Here is a 16,193-nt window from a genome sequence, read left to right as displayed (position 1 = left end):
CCTGGATTTAAAGGTCAAAGGGTTTACTCCAACTTCCGGTTTATCGCCATATTGACAATCTTCTGCTTCACGTCTGCAAAAGTGAGTTTATTTTTGTTTCATAATCTCAATTTTGAGTTATTTACATCGATTTCAATACACCTACGCGACCAATAGTTTGCCCTGCTTTCCGTCGACGTGGTTATTTTCAAAATTTAGCCATATACCGGTGCTCGGTCACGAAGAATGTCCGCATTAATAAGTCACAATAAACCGGTTATTCGTAGAAAGTGAAATTATTGTAGTAACTTGTAAATTTGATCCATATACTTCCACAGTACCGTTGGTGTCTCATAGGAACATTGTTTTTATTATTAACAGGCTCTAAAATAATATAAGGCTGGTCACTGACCCCATTTATGAAAATGTGTGTATATTTTGTCTCGATTATGTAATAACTGAAATACCATGTATAGCAAAAAAACTTTTTTACAGCAATTCCAGGCGCTGATTTGACGCTGAAGTAGTGCTAGATGTTGATAACTTACTACAATAGGTTAGGGACAACATCAAAAGTTCAATGTAGGATAAAAAACTTAATTCCTTTAGTTTTTTCCCAAACCCCCCTACCCCCCACTGAAACTTAATTGATAAATATTGACCATGGCGTCAGACTACATTCACCATTAAATACAAATTGATAATCCGACAGTAGTATGGCATAGCAGTTGGTTGTCGGGTGGGTGTAAACAGACTTTACACTCGGACCAAACTATTTTCTTGTCTTGAATGTTTTTTTTTTCCATTTTCTGTTATTTTTGTCCATGACTGGATAGAGAAAAAAAAAAACGAATTACAAATACTGCAAGATTTTTTTGACTTCATTAAAAAATAAAATCGTTTTTGTAGGATAGAAACTTTTTGAGGTCAAAACCTCCCACCCCCAAACTAAAGCAAATAAGTTTTTTATCCGACATCGATCTTTTGATGTCGTCCCTTACACACTTTGTTTTCACATTTACAGAAGTTGTTACAAATAATGCAGACAGCATGTCTGCAAATTGAAGCTCACCGGAAGAAAGCTCCGCCCATAAAAGTGGCGGTACATAAGTTTTGAATTTTTCCTCCAATAAACGATCGAGGCTCCCTTAGTTTCATGCTTCAATTTGCGTCACATGTTATTTCAGTGAGAGGGGCGCATAAAGTGGTGGCACTGTAAAGAACGTTAGTTACCCGTAGAGTTATTTTACAGAACCAGCTGACCGACTGATCATGACAGAATTATTGATCAAAGTGCATTATTCCTACTATGGAAATATCCGTATCAGGCCGATGTATATACTGAAAGCTGCCTGCAACAAATGTCCTATAAAGACGTTATCCAGTATATCAATAATGAAATTGAATACATAAGTAGAATGGGTGTTATTCGATTATTGGTTCTCGACGATGAGAACCAAAAGGTTGATGTGCCATCAAAAATAATCGCTTTAAAAAGGTTATCACTAGCAACACACGATCACACGTCCGGGGAGGGTTGCCGCCGTACATACAGTCTTCAAGTAGTTTTTGTCGAATTTCCCGTTCGTAAATGCGCGGCCGCAATGTTTTATAATATTCGTCATAGTCTATAACGTTGTCAGTTAGTTTTTTAGTCGCGGATTGGTCGCTCTTACGCTTTCCTGGCAGGATACTCTCGGTGATAACAAACCGTTTGACGATATTATAAGCTGTCTACTTTGAAACACCATTTCAATCTCCGATCTCAGCAAATGATAGTCCACGAAAATACAAATCGACAACTCTTGTTCTCACTTCAACTGGTTTGTTGACTCCTTGCTACTCCATCATGGTGCTTGTCGATTTGTAGACACAAAATCAACACGATGACCGACCAAAAGTGAATGAAAGACAGACGCGCCTCAAAGTCTAGGTGTACCTAACTTTGTAGCAAAAATACAAAACATTGTCGGCAATATCTGTCAATCATTCCTCTGATTTGCAGCCGATGTTTATATTTCTAGTTACAACTTATGTAAATTTGAAAACAAAGTGTGTAACTTATTGTAGTAAGTTATCAACATCTACCACTACTTCATCGTCAAATCAGTGCCTGGAATTGCTGTAAAATTGTCGAAAAATACTTTCTCAGTAATAACTTAAGTGTTTTGCACATTATCCACACAAAATACAGGATATTTAATTGCGTTGTGTTTCTCAATAATATCCAGAAAGAATTCAACAATTCACTGAAGTTCAGCTTGTGCGAGAACAGTACTACGTTTCTGGATAAAATCACTTTCCCTATTTTCAGATGTTCGTGAGACCAGGATCATCCTGTGTTCGTAAAGGTTTGTTGCTATGGCAACAACCATTGCTGAAGAGTTTATCCAGATGTAAAGCATCAGCGGCTGCTGCATCCATCAAGCCTTTTCATTACCAGGATTTGTTTGCTCCAGAGAGGCCGCTTGACATTCAATTCACCAAACTCACTGGTAAACAATTTTGAATAAAATATACTGTAAAATGACTAATTTCCTCTGGGTTTTAATTTCACTGATTTACCATTTCAGGCATATTCAGTGGGTTTTAAATTCACAGTTTTATCATTTAGATAATGTGATCCTTGCTAAATTTTACATATTCACTGGGTTTTAATTTAGCGCATTTTCCAGTCAGCAAAATAAGCAAAATTAAAACCCGATGAATAATTAACCCTTTTACAGTAGTTCTTAGAGATGACAGGCAAGCGACATTGCCTGATAAGACCAGCACACTACATCCAGATTCAACTGGATTCAGAGATTTCATTTTTATTGTACAGTCCTATATAGTTGTTCTGTTTGCTATTTGGCAGTTATTCAGTATATTACATAGCACCCTTTGTTATGTTTTACCATGAATCCTAGCGGGAAACAAAAACAATTTTTTCATATGACTGGCAATTACCCAGTCTGCACATACCGTAAAATCTGTATTAAAAGCCGCATCCCTAATAGAAGCCACACCCATTCTTTTTGAACAATTGAGACCCAAAAATTCACAATTTCTCATATGTGTAGATGCTCTAATTGAAGCCGCATCCCCTCTGATGTATTGTACCATTTTAATAGAAGTTTCGGCTTCTTATACATATTTTACAGTACAAGTACTGTAAAAGGGTTAATTATTTACTGGGTTTTAATTTTGCTTATTTCGCTGACTGGAAAATGCGCTAAATTAAAACCCAGTGAATATGTAAATTTGAGCATAGAACACATTATCTAAATGGTAAAACCGTGAACCCACTGAATATGCCTGAAATGGTAAATCAGCGAAATTTAAACCCAGTGAAAATTAGTCATTTTACAGTAATATGGATTAGGATATGTAGGACCAGACAGATTTCATTAATTTCAGATGTTTTATTTATCAGCAAATTTCAAAATTATTAAATTTGTTATTTCTCTAAGGCGATTATGTGTCTACAATTGAAGTTGGTGGCAGAAAGATACTTAAAATTGAACCTGAGGCTTTGACATTACTATCAGCACAAGCCATGACTAATATAGCTCATCTCCTGAGACCATCACATCTCAAGGTATAGATCACAATCAATACTATATCATTCTGAATAAAATCTGATATATTGTATGGCATGAAATTAATTTAATTTACTTTTTTCTATATATTTTTATTATTTTGTACTTGTTTTCATTATTATTACATACCGGGCACATCTTATTTTGTATTACTTTTAACTACTTGTGGGCTTTGGCGACTACCAAAACTTCTTCAAAAAAATGCTGTTCATAGGTCTATTTTATGATGGCAATATTCACAGATTTATTTATCATTCTTTATTTTTCAGCAATTACGCCATATTCTAGATGACCCGGAATCTTCTTCTAATGATAGATTTGTAGCATTAGAATTACTAAAAAATGCTAACATAGCAGCTGGTATGGTGTTACCAGGATGTCAGGATACTGGTACAGCTATAATTATCGGTAAGCTCATGTCTTCAAAACAGTCAAACCTGTGTTAGTGAACACCTCTATATAAAGACCACCTGCCTATAGTGACCACTTTCAGGCAGTCCCAAGGTATACGCCACTTGTCTTATGTCACTAATTTTTTCCTCAATTTTGTTGTTTGGAGACTGAAATCATAATTAGCATTTTGTTTATAAAACTGTTTTTAATTGCTTCAAGTCAAACTTATTTGATTTTGATGAACTCAAATTATTGTGTGTTGTTGCAACAGTACCATCTCATTATTTTCTGGGCAAATAATAATTTCAAATGTACGAGTTAGCAGTCCATAAAAAAAGGTAATCTGTACTGCATATAAAGAACACCTGTGTATAAAGACAATGTTTATGAAGTCCCTTCGTTGGTATTATACACAAGTTTGACTGTATTTATTTGGATTGTTTTCTTGCAGTCTTTTGCATCTTTCAGCAATTTTTTGTTTATCTTTTTAGCTCCGCTGTCGACTTTGTCGAGCGGAGCTTATCATATGAGCGATTGTCCGTAGTTGTCCGTGTCAATGTTTTACTTTTTCGACTTCTTCTTGAAAACTACAAGCCTGAATGCTTTGATACTTGGTGTATATGTACCTTGGGTAGACCTCTCTCAGATTTGTTCATTTCATGATCATATCTTCAATTCTCTAACTTTGGTGAATATTTTTGTCATTTTTGGTAAAAAGTGATATTTTCGACCTCTTGTTAAAAACCGCAAGTCCAATTGCTTTGATATAACATATATAGGTACTACATGTGGACCTCTCTCAGATTTGTTCATTTTGTAATGATATCTTTAATTCTCTAATTTTGGTGAATATTTTTGTAATTTTTGGTAAAAAGTGATATTTTCGACTTCTTGTTAAAAACCACAAGTCCAATTGCTTTGATATTACATATATAGGTACTACATGTGGACCTTTCTCAGATTTGTTCATTTTGTAATGATATCTTTAATTCTCTAATTTTGGTGAATATTTTTGTAATTTTTGGTAAAAAGTGATATTTTCGACTTCTTGTTAAAAACCACAAGTTCAATTGCTTTGATATTACGTATATAGGTACTACATGTGGACCACTCTCAAATTTGTTCATTTTGTAATGATATCGTCAATTCTCTAATTTTGGTGAATATTTTTGTCATTTTTGGTAAAAAGTGATATTTTCTTCTTGTTAAAAACCACAATCATTTATGGTGAAAAATGATATTTTTGAATTCTTGTTGAAAACAGCAAGTCCCATTGCATTGATACTATGCATATTGTTCATTTTCTAATGATATCTTCTGTTCTTTAATTAAAATGTGCATTGCTAACAGCGGAGCTATCTCAGTCGAGAGGCTGCTTTTTTATATTCATATAGAATTGTTATCAGGATTGCCAGTGCTAAGCCTATATAGTTTAATAGTTGCAGATACGTGACCCTGTGTGTAACGTAAGAAGGAGAAATCATTTACTAGAATAGAAAAATGATGACTGTGCTTTCAATACAGAGCTTGAAACGTTAGGGAGATGACAGTGCTTGATGAAATTAACCAGAAAAGGCTAAACTGATTTAAAACAGACTTTGTAAGGGACGACGTCAAAAGATCGATGTCGGATAAAAAACTTATTTCCTTTAGTTTGGGGGTGGGGGGTTTTAACCTCAAAAAATTTCCATCCTACAAAAACGATTTTATTTTTTAATGAAGTCAAAAAAATCTTGTAGTATTTGTAGTTCGTTTTTTTTCTATCCAATCATGGACAGAAATAACCGAAAAGGGAAAAAAATAGAAAAATGGTTTAGTTCGAGTGTAAATCTGTGCGTCAAATGAGGTGCATTTGTAAAATCTTTTTACACCCACCTGACAACCAACGTCTATGCAATGATTTAAAACAGACTTTGTAAGGAACGACGTCAAAAGATCGATGTCCGATTAACAATTTGTATTTAATAGTGAATGTAGTCTGACGCCATGACCAATATTTATCAATTAAGTTTCAGTGGGGGGTAGGGGGGTTCGGAAAAAAACTAAAGGAATTAAGTTTTTTATCCGACATCGATCTTTTGACGTCGTCCCTTAGTCTGGGCAATTATATGCTCTATTTGCTCCAATAGGAACGCAAGTAAACGAACAATTGCATTTATTATATATTAGATCATTCAATTAGTACACATTATTACCACAGACCTCAAGTACTTGTGCTACAACAGGTCACTGGTAGCGTAGTGGTTGTTGTATTAGACTGGTAATCGGTATGTCTGAGTTTAAATCCTAACATAGGTTGAACACCAAAAGAATTGACGCTTACCCTGGGTTAGTCTGATCCAGACCTAATGTATAGGACAATTCCAATGTCCGAAACTCTCTCCTGTCACAAAAACATTTAAAAAAAGAATATGTCCTGCAAACCAAATATGGGATACAATTTCTGCGATTATCGAAATGGCAGTACAAACCTCATCTGTTTGAATAGGTTTACAGTAATATTATCGTTTTTTATGCAGGCAAGCGTGGTCAGAATGTCTGGACTGATGGAAAAGATGAAGAGCACTTATCCCGTGGTGTCTATGATACTTATACTAAAACAAATCTTAGATATTCACAGGTACGTCTATACTAACTATCACTTCATGGTCAGAAAAAAGATTTAGTTTGTAGTAAATTTTGACAGTAGGCTTATCACCTGTATTTACTACTATGTGGTGATAGAAAAGCAGTTCAAAAATTATTGTCATCATAGTGTGATGTTCTACAAACTTAAACTCGGTCTTTGCATCTTTTGCTTGAACCTTCAAAACTGTTTTATATTTCTTTTACAAATTTATTTAATCTTTGTCTTTTTTAAGCATTAACAGCCCAGGAATTTGGGTGCTTTCATAAATAGTTTTTTTTTTATAAAAATTTTTGGAATGTGCTGATACTTTGTGAACAGATTGCTTATTGCTTAACAAAGTCGTATGTGAAAATAAAATTAGGATGACAGACAACATTTTTGCGATAAATTTGATGTTACTTTATGTGGCTTATGGAGTTAATACTCTATGTTGAAAAAGGTAAAACATGAGATGTTCAATTAGAAAATTATTAATAATTAATTTTTTTTAGCTCCGCTGTCGACTTTGTCAAGCGGAGCTTATCATATGAGTGATTGTCCGTCGTCTGTCGTCCGTCGTCTGTGTCAATGTTTTACTTTTTAGACTTCTTCTTGAAAACTACGAGCCTGAATGCTTTGATACTTGGTGTATATGTACCTTGGGTAGACCTCTCTCAGATTTGTTCATTTTGTAATGATATCTTCAATTCTCTAATTTTAATGAATATTTTTGTCATTTTTGGTAAAAAGTGATATTTTTGACTTCTTGTTAAAAAACGCAAGTCCAGTTGCTTTGATATTACATATATAGGTACTACATGTAGACCTCTCTCAGATTTGTTCATTTTTTAATGATATCTTTAATTCTCTAATTTTGGTGAATATTTTTGTCATTTTTAGTAAAAAGTGATATTTTCGACTTCTTGTTAAAAACCACAATCATTTATGGTGAAAAATGATATTTTTGGATTCTTGTTGAAAACAGCAAGTCCCATTGCATTGATACTATGCATATTGTTCATTTTCTAATGATATCTTCTGTTCTTTAATTGAAATGTGCATTGCTAACAGCGGAGCTATCTCAGCCGAGAGACTGCTTGTTAATTTGTACCTTGAAATATTGAAACAATATGCCACAAACTATATTTATAAAAACAATAAAAAAAAAAAAAGGGTTACATGGACCTATTTGTAATAATAGGGCAGTTTGAGTATCTTGCCTGATGCTAATACATGGACCGTAGAGCATGTTTTCGTATGAACACTCCTGTGCGTTCACTTCACACCCAGTAAAATTTGTGAACCTGTGTTAATCAACTTTTAAGCCCTGAATAATGTTGATATTACAGAGTCTCAGACCTGGTATGTACATATTAGTGTATTAAAATGATTTTATATGCTTCTTATGAGTAACGTAAACTTGTTATCTGTGACAGGTGGCGCCATTGGATATGTTCAAAGAAGTCAACACAGGAACCAATTTACCAGCACAGATTGACTTGTATGCTACCAACAGCAGTCAGTACGACTTTCTATTCATGGCTAAGGGTGGTGGATCAGCCAACAAAACATTTCTGTTTCAACAGACGAAGGCATTACTAACACCAGATAAATTAAAACAGTTTGTAAATGAGAAAATTAAGGTAAATATAAATAGAGGCATGATATTAAATTTAGAATTCTATATTGATTCGTGTGAATGTCTGTGACAATCTGTAGATCATGTATTGAATATAGAATTCTATATTGATTCGTGTGAATGTCTGTGACAATCTGTCGATCATGTATTGAATATAGAATTCTATATTGATTCGTGTGAATGTCTGTGACAATCTGTAGATCATGTATTGAATATACCGTAGTCCTGTAAAGCTGCTTAGTAAGCTTCACCTTCTACTGTGTTAAACTTTTCACCACCAGACTTTCTCTCCCAAATTTTTCTGCATTTTTTTCCGATATTCTTCAATATTTCTGGAAATAAACCCTAATATTAGAGCCAAAAGACAAAATTTGAGTAAATTTTTAGTTTCTACTCAAAAAATTCAATTATTGTTGTCCCAATCTTCTGAAGGAAAGTGCAGACCATAAATGGGACAATTTTGTGAATTTTTGATGAAAAAAGAAAACTGGTGCTGAAAAGGTTAAACTTTTACGAGTACTGTAACAACACAATACATGTATAATACATTTATTATCAGTAATTGTAATATTCTCACAACTTGCAAGTACCAGTATCTAAAAAGTAAAAATATTATTGATAGTTTGTTAGTTTTTCTTTAAATGCCCTCTATTAATGAGATTGAAAGATTTGATTTGTTCTGTTAAAGTACACTAAAATAAACCTGATTTGTGAATTAATACCATTAAATCTACAATATAGGTAAAAATGTTATTTCTTCAATATTGTTATTCAATACTGCATACTGTCAATCAAATTGGATTACGATTTATCATAAACTAAAATTGTTGCGTTTGTCGGCCGCACAACCGTGTTCATTAGATAACAAATCAAAATCACTGATACACATGTGCAGTGATTATTGTATGTACCAAAATAACTTGTACATATGTACATGTATTAGAGAATTCCATTGTTTCGACAAATGAATATTCGGATGTCAGCTACAAGAACAACGTTTCCAATTCATGATAAATCGTAGTCCAGCGTATTTATCAATATGTAGTGTGAACAATACTAAAAATTACATTTTCTCATCCATATTGTATCTTTAGCAGGCATTTTACATAAATGTGTTTGCTTTTAATAATATGAATATTGAATATTAATTACCGGTACATGCATTCCTATATACAGATGTACCAGATACTTTGTTAAGGTTTCATATGAAAGAAAATATTGCTGAGAAATATATATATTGAATATCTAAATTACATTTAGCTAAGTCATATATATATGAACTACTGTAAATTTCAAAATTTATTTATGAATGCTGCCATGAGTGATTCTGTTATCGAAATAATTAAATAAGTACATTAAAAAGAACCTCAGGAAATGAAAATCTAAGCTTAATTTCGCAACATTATTGTGTATAGTGCTTATAGGGCTTATTTTTTTTCTTAAAACAGACTACAACTTATTTTAGATTTTGAACTGTAATAATATTAGATATCGTCAGATTTTCTTCTCATCATGTCAATGTATTGATTATTGCAGACATTGGGTACGGCAGCGTGTCCACCCTACCATTTAGCCATCGTAATTGGCGGACTATCGGCTGAACTCAATCTAAAAACGGTGAAAATGGCATCAGCAAGATATCTAGATAATCTACCAAAGACCGGTAAGTGAAGTCTATGTCGTTTGAATGTTTATTTAGGTAAAGTGGTTTTTATATGTTTGATAAATGAAGATATTACCATTTTCACAAAAAGTTGTTTTCCCCAGGTAGATAATTTAGAGAAAGATGGTCATAAATCACATGAAAATGTTCATTTGTATTTTTTGTGTGTTGCAATATCATATTTTGGAATTTGGAATAGAAAGACAAATGAGTGAACTAGGTTATTGGACAGGCAAAAATACTCTACAAATACACAAAGACATTGGAAAACCAACCTGCGGCATAAGTTGTGTTTAGTATGTTGTGTGCATCGGTTTAAGTCGTGTTGACATTAACTAACTTACTGTATAGCTCATACAATCCCTAACCATTTCTTCTATAGACTTCTTTGTTAAGCCAGGGGAAAAAAAAGCATCGCTTCTTTTTAGGATTATTCTCAAAGTTTAGAACAAATTAAAGGAAAATTTAGTTTTAATGAAAAATCACAAATTTTTTAAAAGTTTCAATGTAAAAATGAAAAGCCGCCCGCACATATTTTGGCCTTGATATGTTTAAATAGTCCTGTGTACCCTTATCTGTCTGTGATGGTGTTCATATGCATCTTATTTTGTAGGCAATGAGTTTGGAAGAGCATTCCGAGATGTGGAGATGGAGGAAGCAATCCATAAAATAAGCAGGAGTACTGGAATCGGAGCTCAGTTTGGTGGAAAATATTTCTGCCATGATGTTAGGGTAATCAGAATGCCAAGGCACGGTGCGTCATGTCCTGTGGGAATTGGTGTATCATGTTCTGCTGATAGACAGGTAGGTTGAAACCAGTTAAAACAGTCTTGATGTCATCTCCATAGTTACCAGAATTTCCAGCCATAGACATCACGGCTTGTAGGAATTGGTGTACATGTATTTTGTTTTGTTGATTGACAATTTGGTTAAAACCAGTTTAAACTAGTTCAGATCAGTCTGGATGTCATTTCTATAGTTACCAGAATGTCCAGGCATGGAGTATCATGCCGTATAGGAATTGGTGTACATTGTATCTTATTTTGCTGAAAGACAATTTGGTTAAAACCAGTTTGAACTAATTCAGACCAGTCTGGATGTCATTATCTTAGTTGCCCAGAATGCCCAGGCATGGAGACTCTTGCCTGACAAGTTAGAACATCATCACCGTACACTTCATGCAAAAGCTACATCTTCAAAAGTTTAATTTAATAAAAGTTATAATAATTCTAGAAATTGTCCGAATTACAATTCTTCAAAATCAAGATGTTTATATGCAATCACCTTTGCAGTTTGGTAACTGTGGGGGGAAGGGGTTGAGAGGTATGGTCAAGGCCTTTTGACCTAATAGGCTGTTTTATTTTTCCAGGCAGTAGCCAAGATTACAGAAGAAGGCGTATTCTTGGAAAAGCTTGAGACTAATCCCGGCCAGTATTTGCCAGAGGTGACGGAAAGTGATCTTGGTGGTGAGGTTATCAAAGTAAGAAATTATTATTATAAATGGAAATCAAATATAAACTATTCAATCTTGTAGCTGAAATATTCATCATTTAATAATTCAAGGGTCTCACAACTCCTGATCTCAAAATTCCTGATCTCAATGGTCAAATGCTACAAAAGTGTGCGTCCTGAAAGTCATAAAAATATCTCAGAAAATAGCATTATCATTAGGCTATAAAAAATGTTCCTTGTTCCATACAAATGTGATGCGGTGAGTTTTTAACCATTTTTCTTGCATTTTCACAATATTTTGGCAGAAACCAGAATAAAATTGGTGAACTAATTGTGTATACTGACCAATAACTTTTTTGGGTGGTTTTATTCACATTATAGTATGAAATACAATAGAATATTGTGTTTATTGCAGGTTGACATAAACAAACCAATGAATGAAGTCCGTAGTTTGTTGACAAAGTACCCAATAAAGACCCGACTTAGCTTGACTGGGACATTGGTAGTAGCTAGAGATATTGCACATGCTAAGTTATTAGAGAGAATAGAAAGTGGCCAAGGACTGCCACAGTACATCAAAGACCATCCCGTGTACTATGCAGGTCCAGCTAAAACACCAGAAGTAAGCTATTCTCTGTTGGATTGTAAAGAATTCATTATAATCACCTCATTAATATTCATGAGATTATCTTGAACATTTTCATGAGATTTTACTTTGATCATGTTATAATCATTTGATGAATATTCATGAGATGATTTGATTTCGATTATCTTGTAATCACCTTATGGATGTTTCACACAATCATTAAATTTGAATTGCATCATAATCACCTCATGATTATTCATGATATCACTTGATTATACACAAAAAAAATGACCGACAATTGAAAAAATAATCCACAAAACAAAGTACAAAACAATGCAACTGACAAATACATATTATCTATCTTTAGGACATTAACTTCATTATGATTCACAACAAATCACTTTAAAACCAAAGCATTGTAGTGCAGTTTGATTAAAAAGAGGTGTAGCATCTGTTGATATTGTCTTAATTCAGTCTACATTTATTTCATGTACCGGTAATCTATAGCATGACTATGGTTATATCAGTTTTATTTTTAGTAAATCAACACAAGCCTTGTAACTGTATCTCTCTGAGGTGTGTCTCGGTTTAATTAAAAGAAACAGTTAAATAAAACTCTTGATTAGTAACTGCATATGCATGAGAATTAGCTAATTTGTATAAACTTATTTTTGTTAGGGCTATGCGTCAGGTTCATTTGGACCAACCACGGCAGGAAGAATGGATTCCTATGTCGATCAGTTTCAGTCAGAGGGAGGCTCTATGGTGATGTTAGCTAAAGGCAATAGAAGTAAACAGGTCAGTCTGTAATTTGTAATTCTATATATGGTATTATTACCTCCATATATGGTATCATCACTTCCATATATGGAATCAACACTTACATATATGGTATCCATACATGCATATATGATATATGGTATAGTGGGGCATTTGAAATTTGAGGGAGTGGAAGATTGTGTTTCCAGCTTGTTTCAAGAGTGATTTGCAAATGAAATGCTTAAATTTAAACAATTTCAATGCCATTATCAACTTTTGGCACCATCTACATAAAATAATAATGATTTTGTATAGTCTGCTTTTCCCCACATGAAATTGACAACATTTTTGATCAAAAAATTAATGTGAACTTGTCTGTATAGTCCAAAGTGATGATAAAATTTTGTGGCAGTTGTACAAAATGTGAAAATATTTGCAGTAAATTTTTGACGGGAAAATAATCTGGCACTCAAAGGGTTAATATATTTACAATTCAATTTTCATAATACACAACTCACTTTTTATAATACACAACTCACTTTTTATAATACACAACTCACTTTTCATAATACACAACTCACTTTTCATAATACACAACTCACTTTTCATAATACACAACTCACTTTTCATATTACACAACTCACTTTTCATAATACACAACTCACTTTTCATATTACACAACTCACTTTTCATAATACCGGTACACAACTCACTTTTCATAATACACAACTCACTTTTCATATAACACAACTCACTTTTCATATTACACAACTCAGTTTTCATATTACACAACTCACTTTTCATAATACACAACTCACTTTTCATAATACACAACTCAATTTTCATAATACACAACTCAATTTTCATATTACACAACTCACTTTTCATATAACACAACTCACTTTTCATAATACACAACTCACTTTTCATATAACACAACTCACTTTTCATATTACACAACTCACTTTTCATATTACACAACTCACTTTTCATAATACACAACTCAATTTTCATAATACACAACTCAATTTTCATATTACACAACTCACTTTTTATATAACACAACTCACTTTTCATATTACACAACTCAGTTTTCATATTACACAACTCACTTTTCATATTACACAACTCACTTTTCATATTACACAACTCACTTGTCATAATACACAACTCACTTTTCATATTACACAACTCACTTTTTAGCTCCGCTGTCGACTTTGTGGAGCGGAGCTTATCATATGAGTGATTGTCCGTCGTCGTCCGTGTCAATGTTTTTCTTTTTCGACTTCTTCTTGAAAACTACAAGCCTGAATGCTTTGATACTTGGTGTATATGTACCTTGGGTAGACCTCTCTTAGGTTTGTTCATTTCATGTTGATATCTTCAATTCTCTAATTTTGGTGAATATTTTTGTCATTTTTGGTAAAAAGTGATATTTTTGACTTCTTGTTAAAAACCGCAAGTGCAATTGCTTTGATATTACGTATATAGGTACTACATGTGGACCTCTCTCAGATTTGTTCCTTTTGTAATGATATCTTCAATTCTCTAATTTTGGTGAATATTTTTGTCATTTTTGGTAAAAAGTGATATTTTCGACTTCTTGTTAAAAACCGCAAGTGCAATTGCTTTGATATTACGTATATAGGTACTACATGTGGACCTCTCTCAGATTTGTTCCTTTTGTAATGATATCTTCAATTCTCTAATTTTGGTGAATATTTTTGTCATTTTTGGTAAAAAGTGATATTTTCGACTTCTTGTTAAAAACCGCAAGTCCGATTGCTTTGATACTACATATATAGGTACTACATGTGGACCTCTCTCAGATTTGTTCATTTTGTAATGATATCTTTAATTCTCTAATTTTGGTGAATATTTTTGTCATTTTTGGTAAAAAGTGATATTTTCGACTTCTTGTTAAAAACCGCAAGTCCGATTGCTTTGATATTACACATATAGGTACTACATATGGACCTCTCTCAGATTTGTTCATTTTGTGATGATATCTTCAATTCTCTAATTTTGGTGAATATTTTTGTAATTTTTGGTAAAAAGTGATATTTTCATCTTCTTGTTAAAAACCAATAGTTTAATTGCTTTGATATTACATATATAGATACTACATGTAGTACTCACTTTTCATAATACACAACTCACTTTTCATAATACACAACTCACTTTTTACAGGTCACCAAAGCTTGTAAGAAGCATGGAGGTTTCTATCTGGGATCCATTGGTGGTCCAGCCGCTGTCCTGGCCAAGAATTGCATCAAAAAGGTAGAAGTTCTGGAATATCCTGAACTAGGAATGGAAGCCATATGGAAAGTTGAAGTGGAGGATTTCCCAGCATTCATAGTGGTGGATGACAAAGGAAATGATTTCTTTAAAGAATGGCAAACCGAGTAAATGGACATGAACAGATTGTTTTGCAGTGCATAGTTCATCTTTAGATTTGTCCCTTCAACAATGAACTTAGGCTTCTTATTTTTTACGATAAAATTTCAAATTATGCCCTTGTTGACGTGATGCCATTGTTCACATGTTGCTTGTGACATGAAAACATCGTTAACCATCAACGAAAATAAAGTATTTGTAAGTGTTTACACAACCAAGTTTCCTCTAGCGTTGAGGTTTCAAATAATTTTCCATCAGCAAAACTAGTGTGAATTGCATGTAAAACACTGATAATTTGCTATGATTACTGGTATATATAGTAAAATAGTAATTCTTTCAGGTTGAATTTCACATAAGCAGCATTTTCATTGATGTGTAATGTACAGCACTGTTTTTAATGAGTTTATACAGACCGCAATTGATATTGACTGTAATTCACTACGGTACCATATTTTCTCTATTGAAAGTGGATCTCCAATGAAAGTGCATGTACATGTATCCTGAAAATTGCATTTACCGGTATTATAGTTTGGATTATTGAAATATGACATATTTAGCTATTGACACACCTCTGCTATTTACATAAGCACATGCATTATTAAACAAAATGATATTCAGAATAAAACATGTTATTATAAATGTGCTGCACTTAATTTGAGCAGTACTGACTTTCCCAAGCATAGTCTTTTGCATGAATCTTGAAATGACTGATTACCGTTTTTTCGCACTTATTTATTACTACTTTCTGCTTTGTTCCTGCTTTTCCATGAGTTCTTTTTGTTATTTTAAAGGGGAAACTTCCAAGCCCAGGGATTGTACCAAAGAATCATGGAACCCTACTGTTTATGTTGTTCACAAAGTTAACCTATCTTTTGTTATTCATTGTAAGTTTAATCCAGGAAGTAAATTTGAGATTAGGCTTAACTGGAAGTGGCCCTTTAATATGTCAACTTTAAATCATAGAGGGAAAGTGTGAGTGGATTGGAAGTACAATTTTACTTGTAAGACTGTATGAATTTATGCATGCTTAGTGTATATTTAATGCAGGCAGTATTCTTTTAAGCATATCCAGTCTTACAGAAATCTGAACCTCTTTCTATTATTTCGTGACCGCTATACAATCACATATTTAGTAT

At 33.2% G+C, this 16,193-nt stretch overlaps 1 protein-coding gene across 1 annotated transcript; it reads left to right on the top strand.

The window, feature by feature from the left end:
• Positions 1 to 31: 31 nt before the first annotated feature.
• On the top strand, positions 32 to 15,271 carry LOC100369779 (uncharacterized). Its single transcript, XM_006819659.3, has 12 exons — positions 32 to 81; positions 2,294 to 2,474; positions 3,432 to 3,559; positions 3,830 to 3,968; positions 6,473 to 6,573; positions 7,998 to 8,204; positions 9,737 to 9,863; positions 10,477 to 10,667; positions 11,233 to 11,343; positions 11,731 to 11,937; positions 12,580 to 12,699; positions 14,851 to 15,271. The coding sequence occupies exons 2-12, from the start codon at positions 2,294 to 2,296 to the stop codon at positions 15,067 to 15,069; spliced, it is 1,731 nt and encodes a 576-aa protein (XP_006819722.1). The 5' UTR covers positions 32 to 81; the 3' UTR covers positions 15,070 to 15,271.
• The last annotated feature ends 922 nt before the right edge of the window (positions 15,272 to 16,193 follow it).

This window comes from Saccoglossus kowalevskii, chromosome 15 (assembly GCF_978046115.1).
Source record: "Saccoglossus kowalevskii chromosome 15, keSacKowa6.1, whole genome shotgun sequence".
Classification (NCBI taxonomy): domain Eukaryota; kingdom Metazoa; phylum Hemichordata; class Enteropneusta; family Harrimaniidae; genus Saccoglossus; species Saccoglossus kowalevskii.
This window is presented reverse-complemented; position numbering and strand designations above follow the sequence as displayed.

Excerpts from the sequence above, each read along its gene's own strand:
- LOC100369779 (XM_006819659.3), top strand. The coding sequence starts at position 2,294 with ATGTTCGTGAGACCAGGATCATCCTGTGTTCGTAAAGGTTTGTTGCTA. Across the intron at positions 6,574-7,997 it reads CAAATCTTAGATATTCACAG|GTGGCGCCATTGGATATGTT; the intron begins GTACGTCTATAC and ends TATCTGTGACAG. Across the intron at positions 11,344-11,730 it reads TTGGTGGTGAGGTTATCAAA|GTTGACATAAACAAACCAAT; the intron begins GTAAGAAATTAT and ends TGTTTATTGCAG.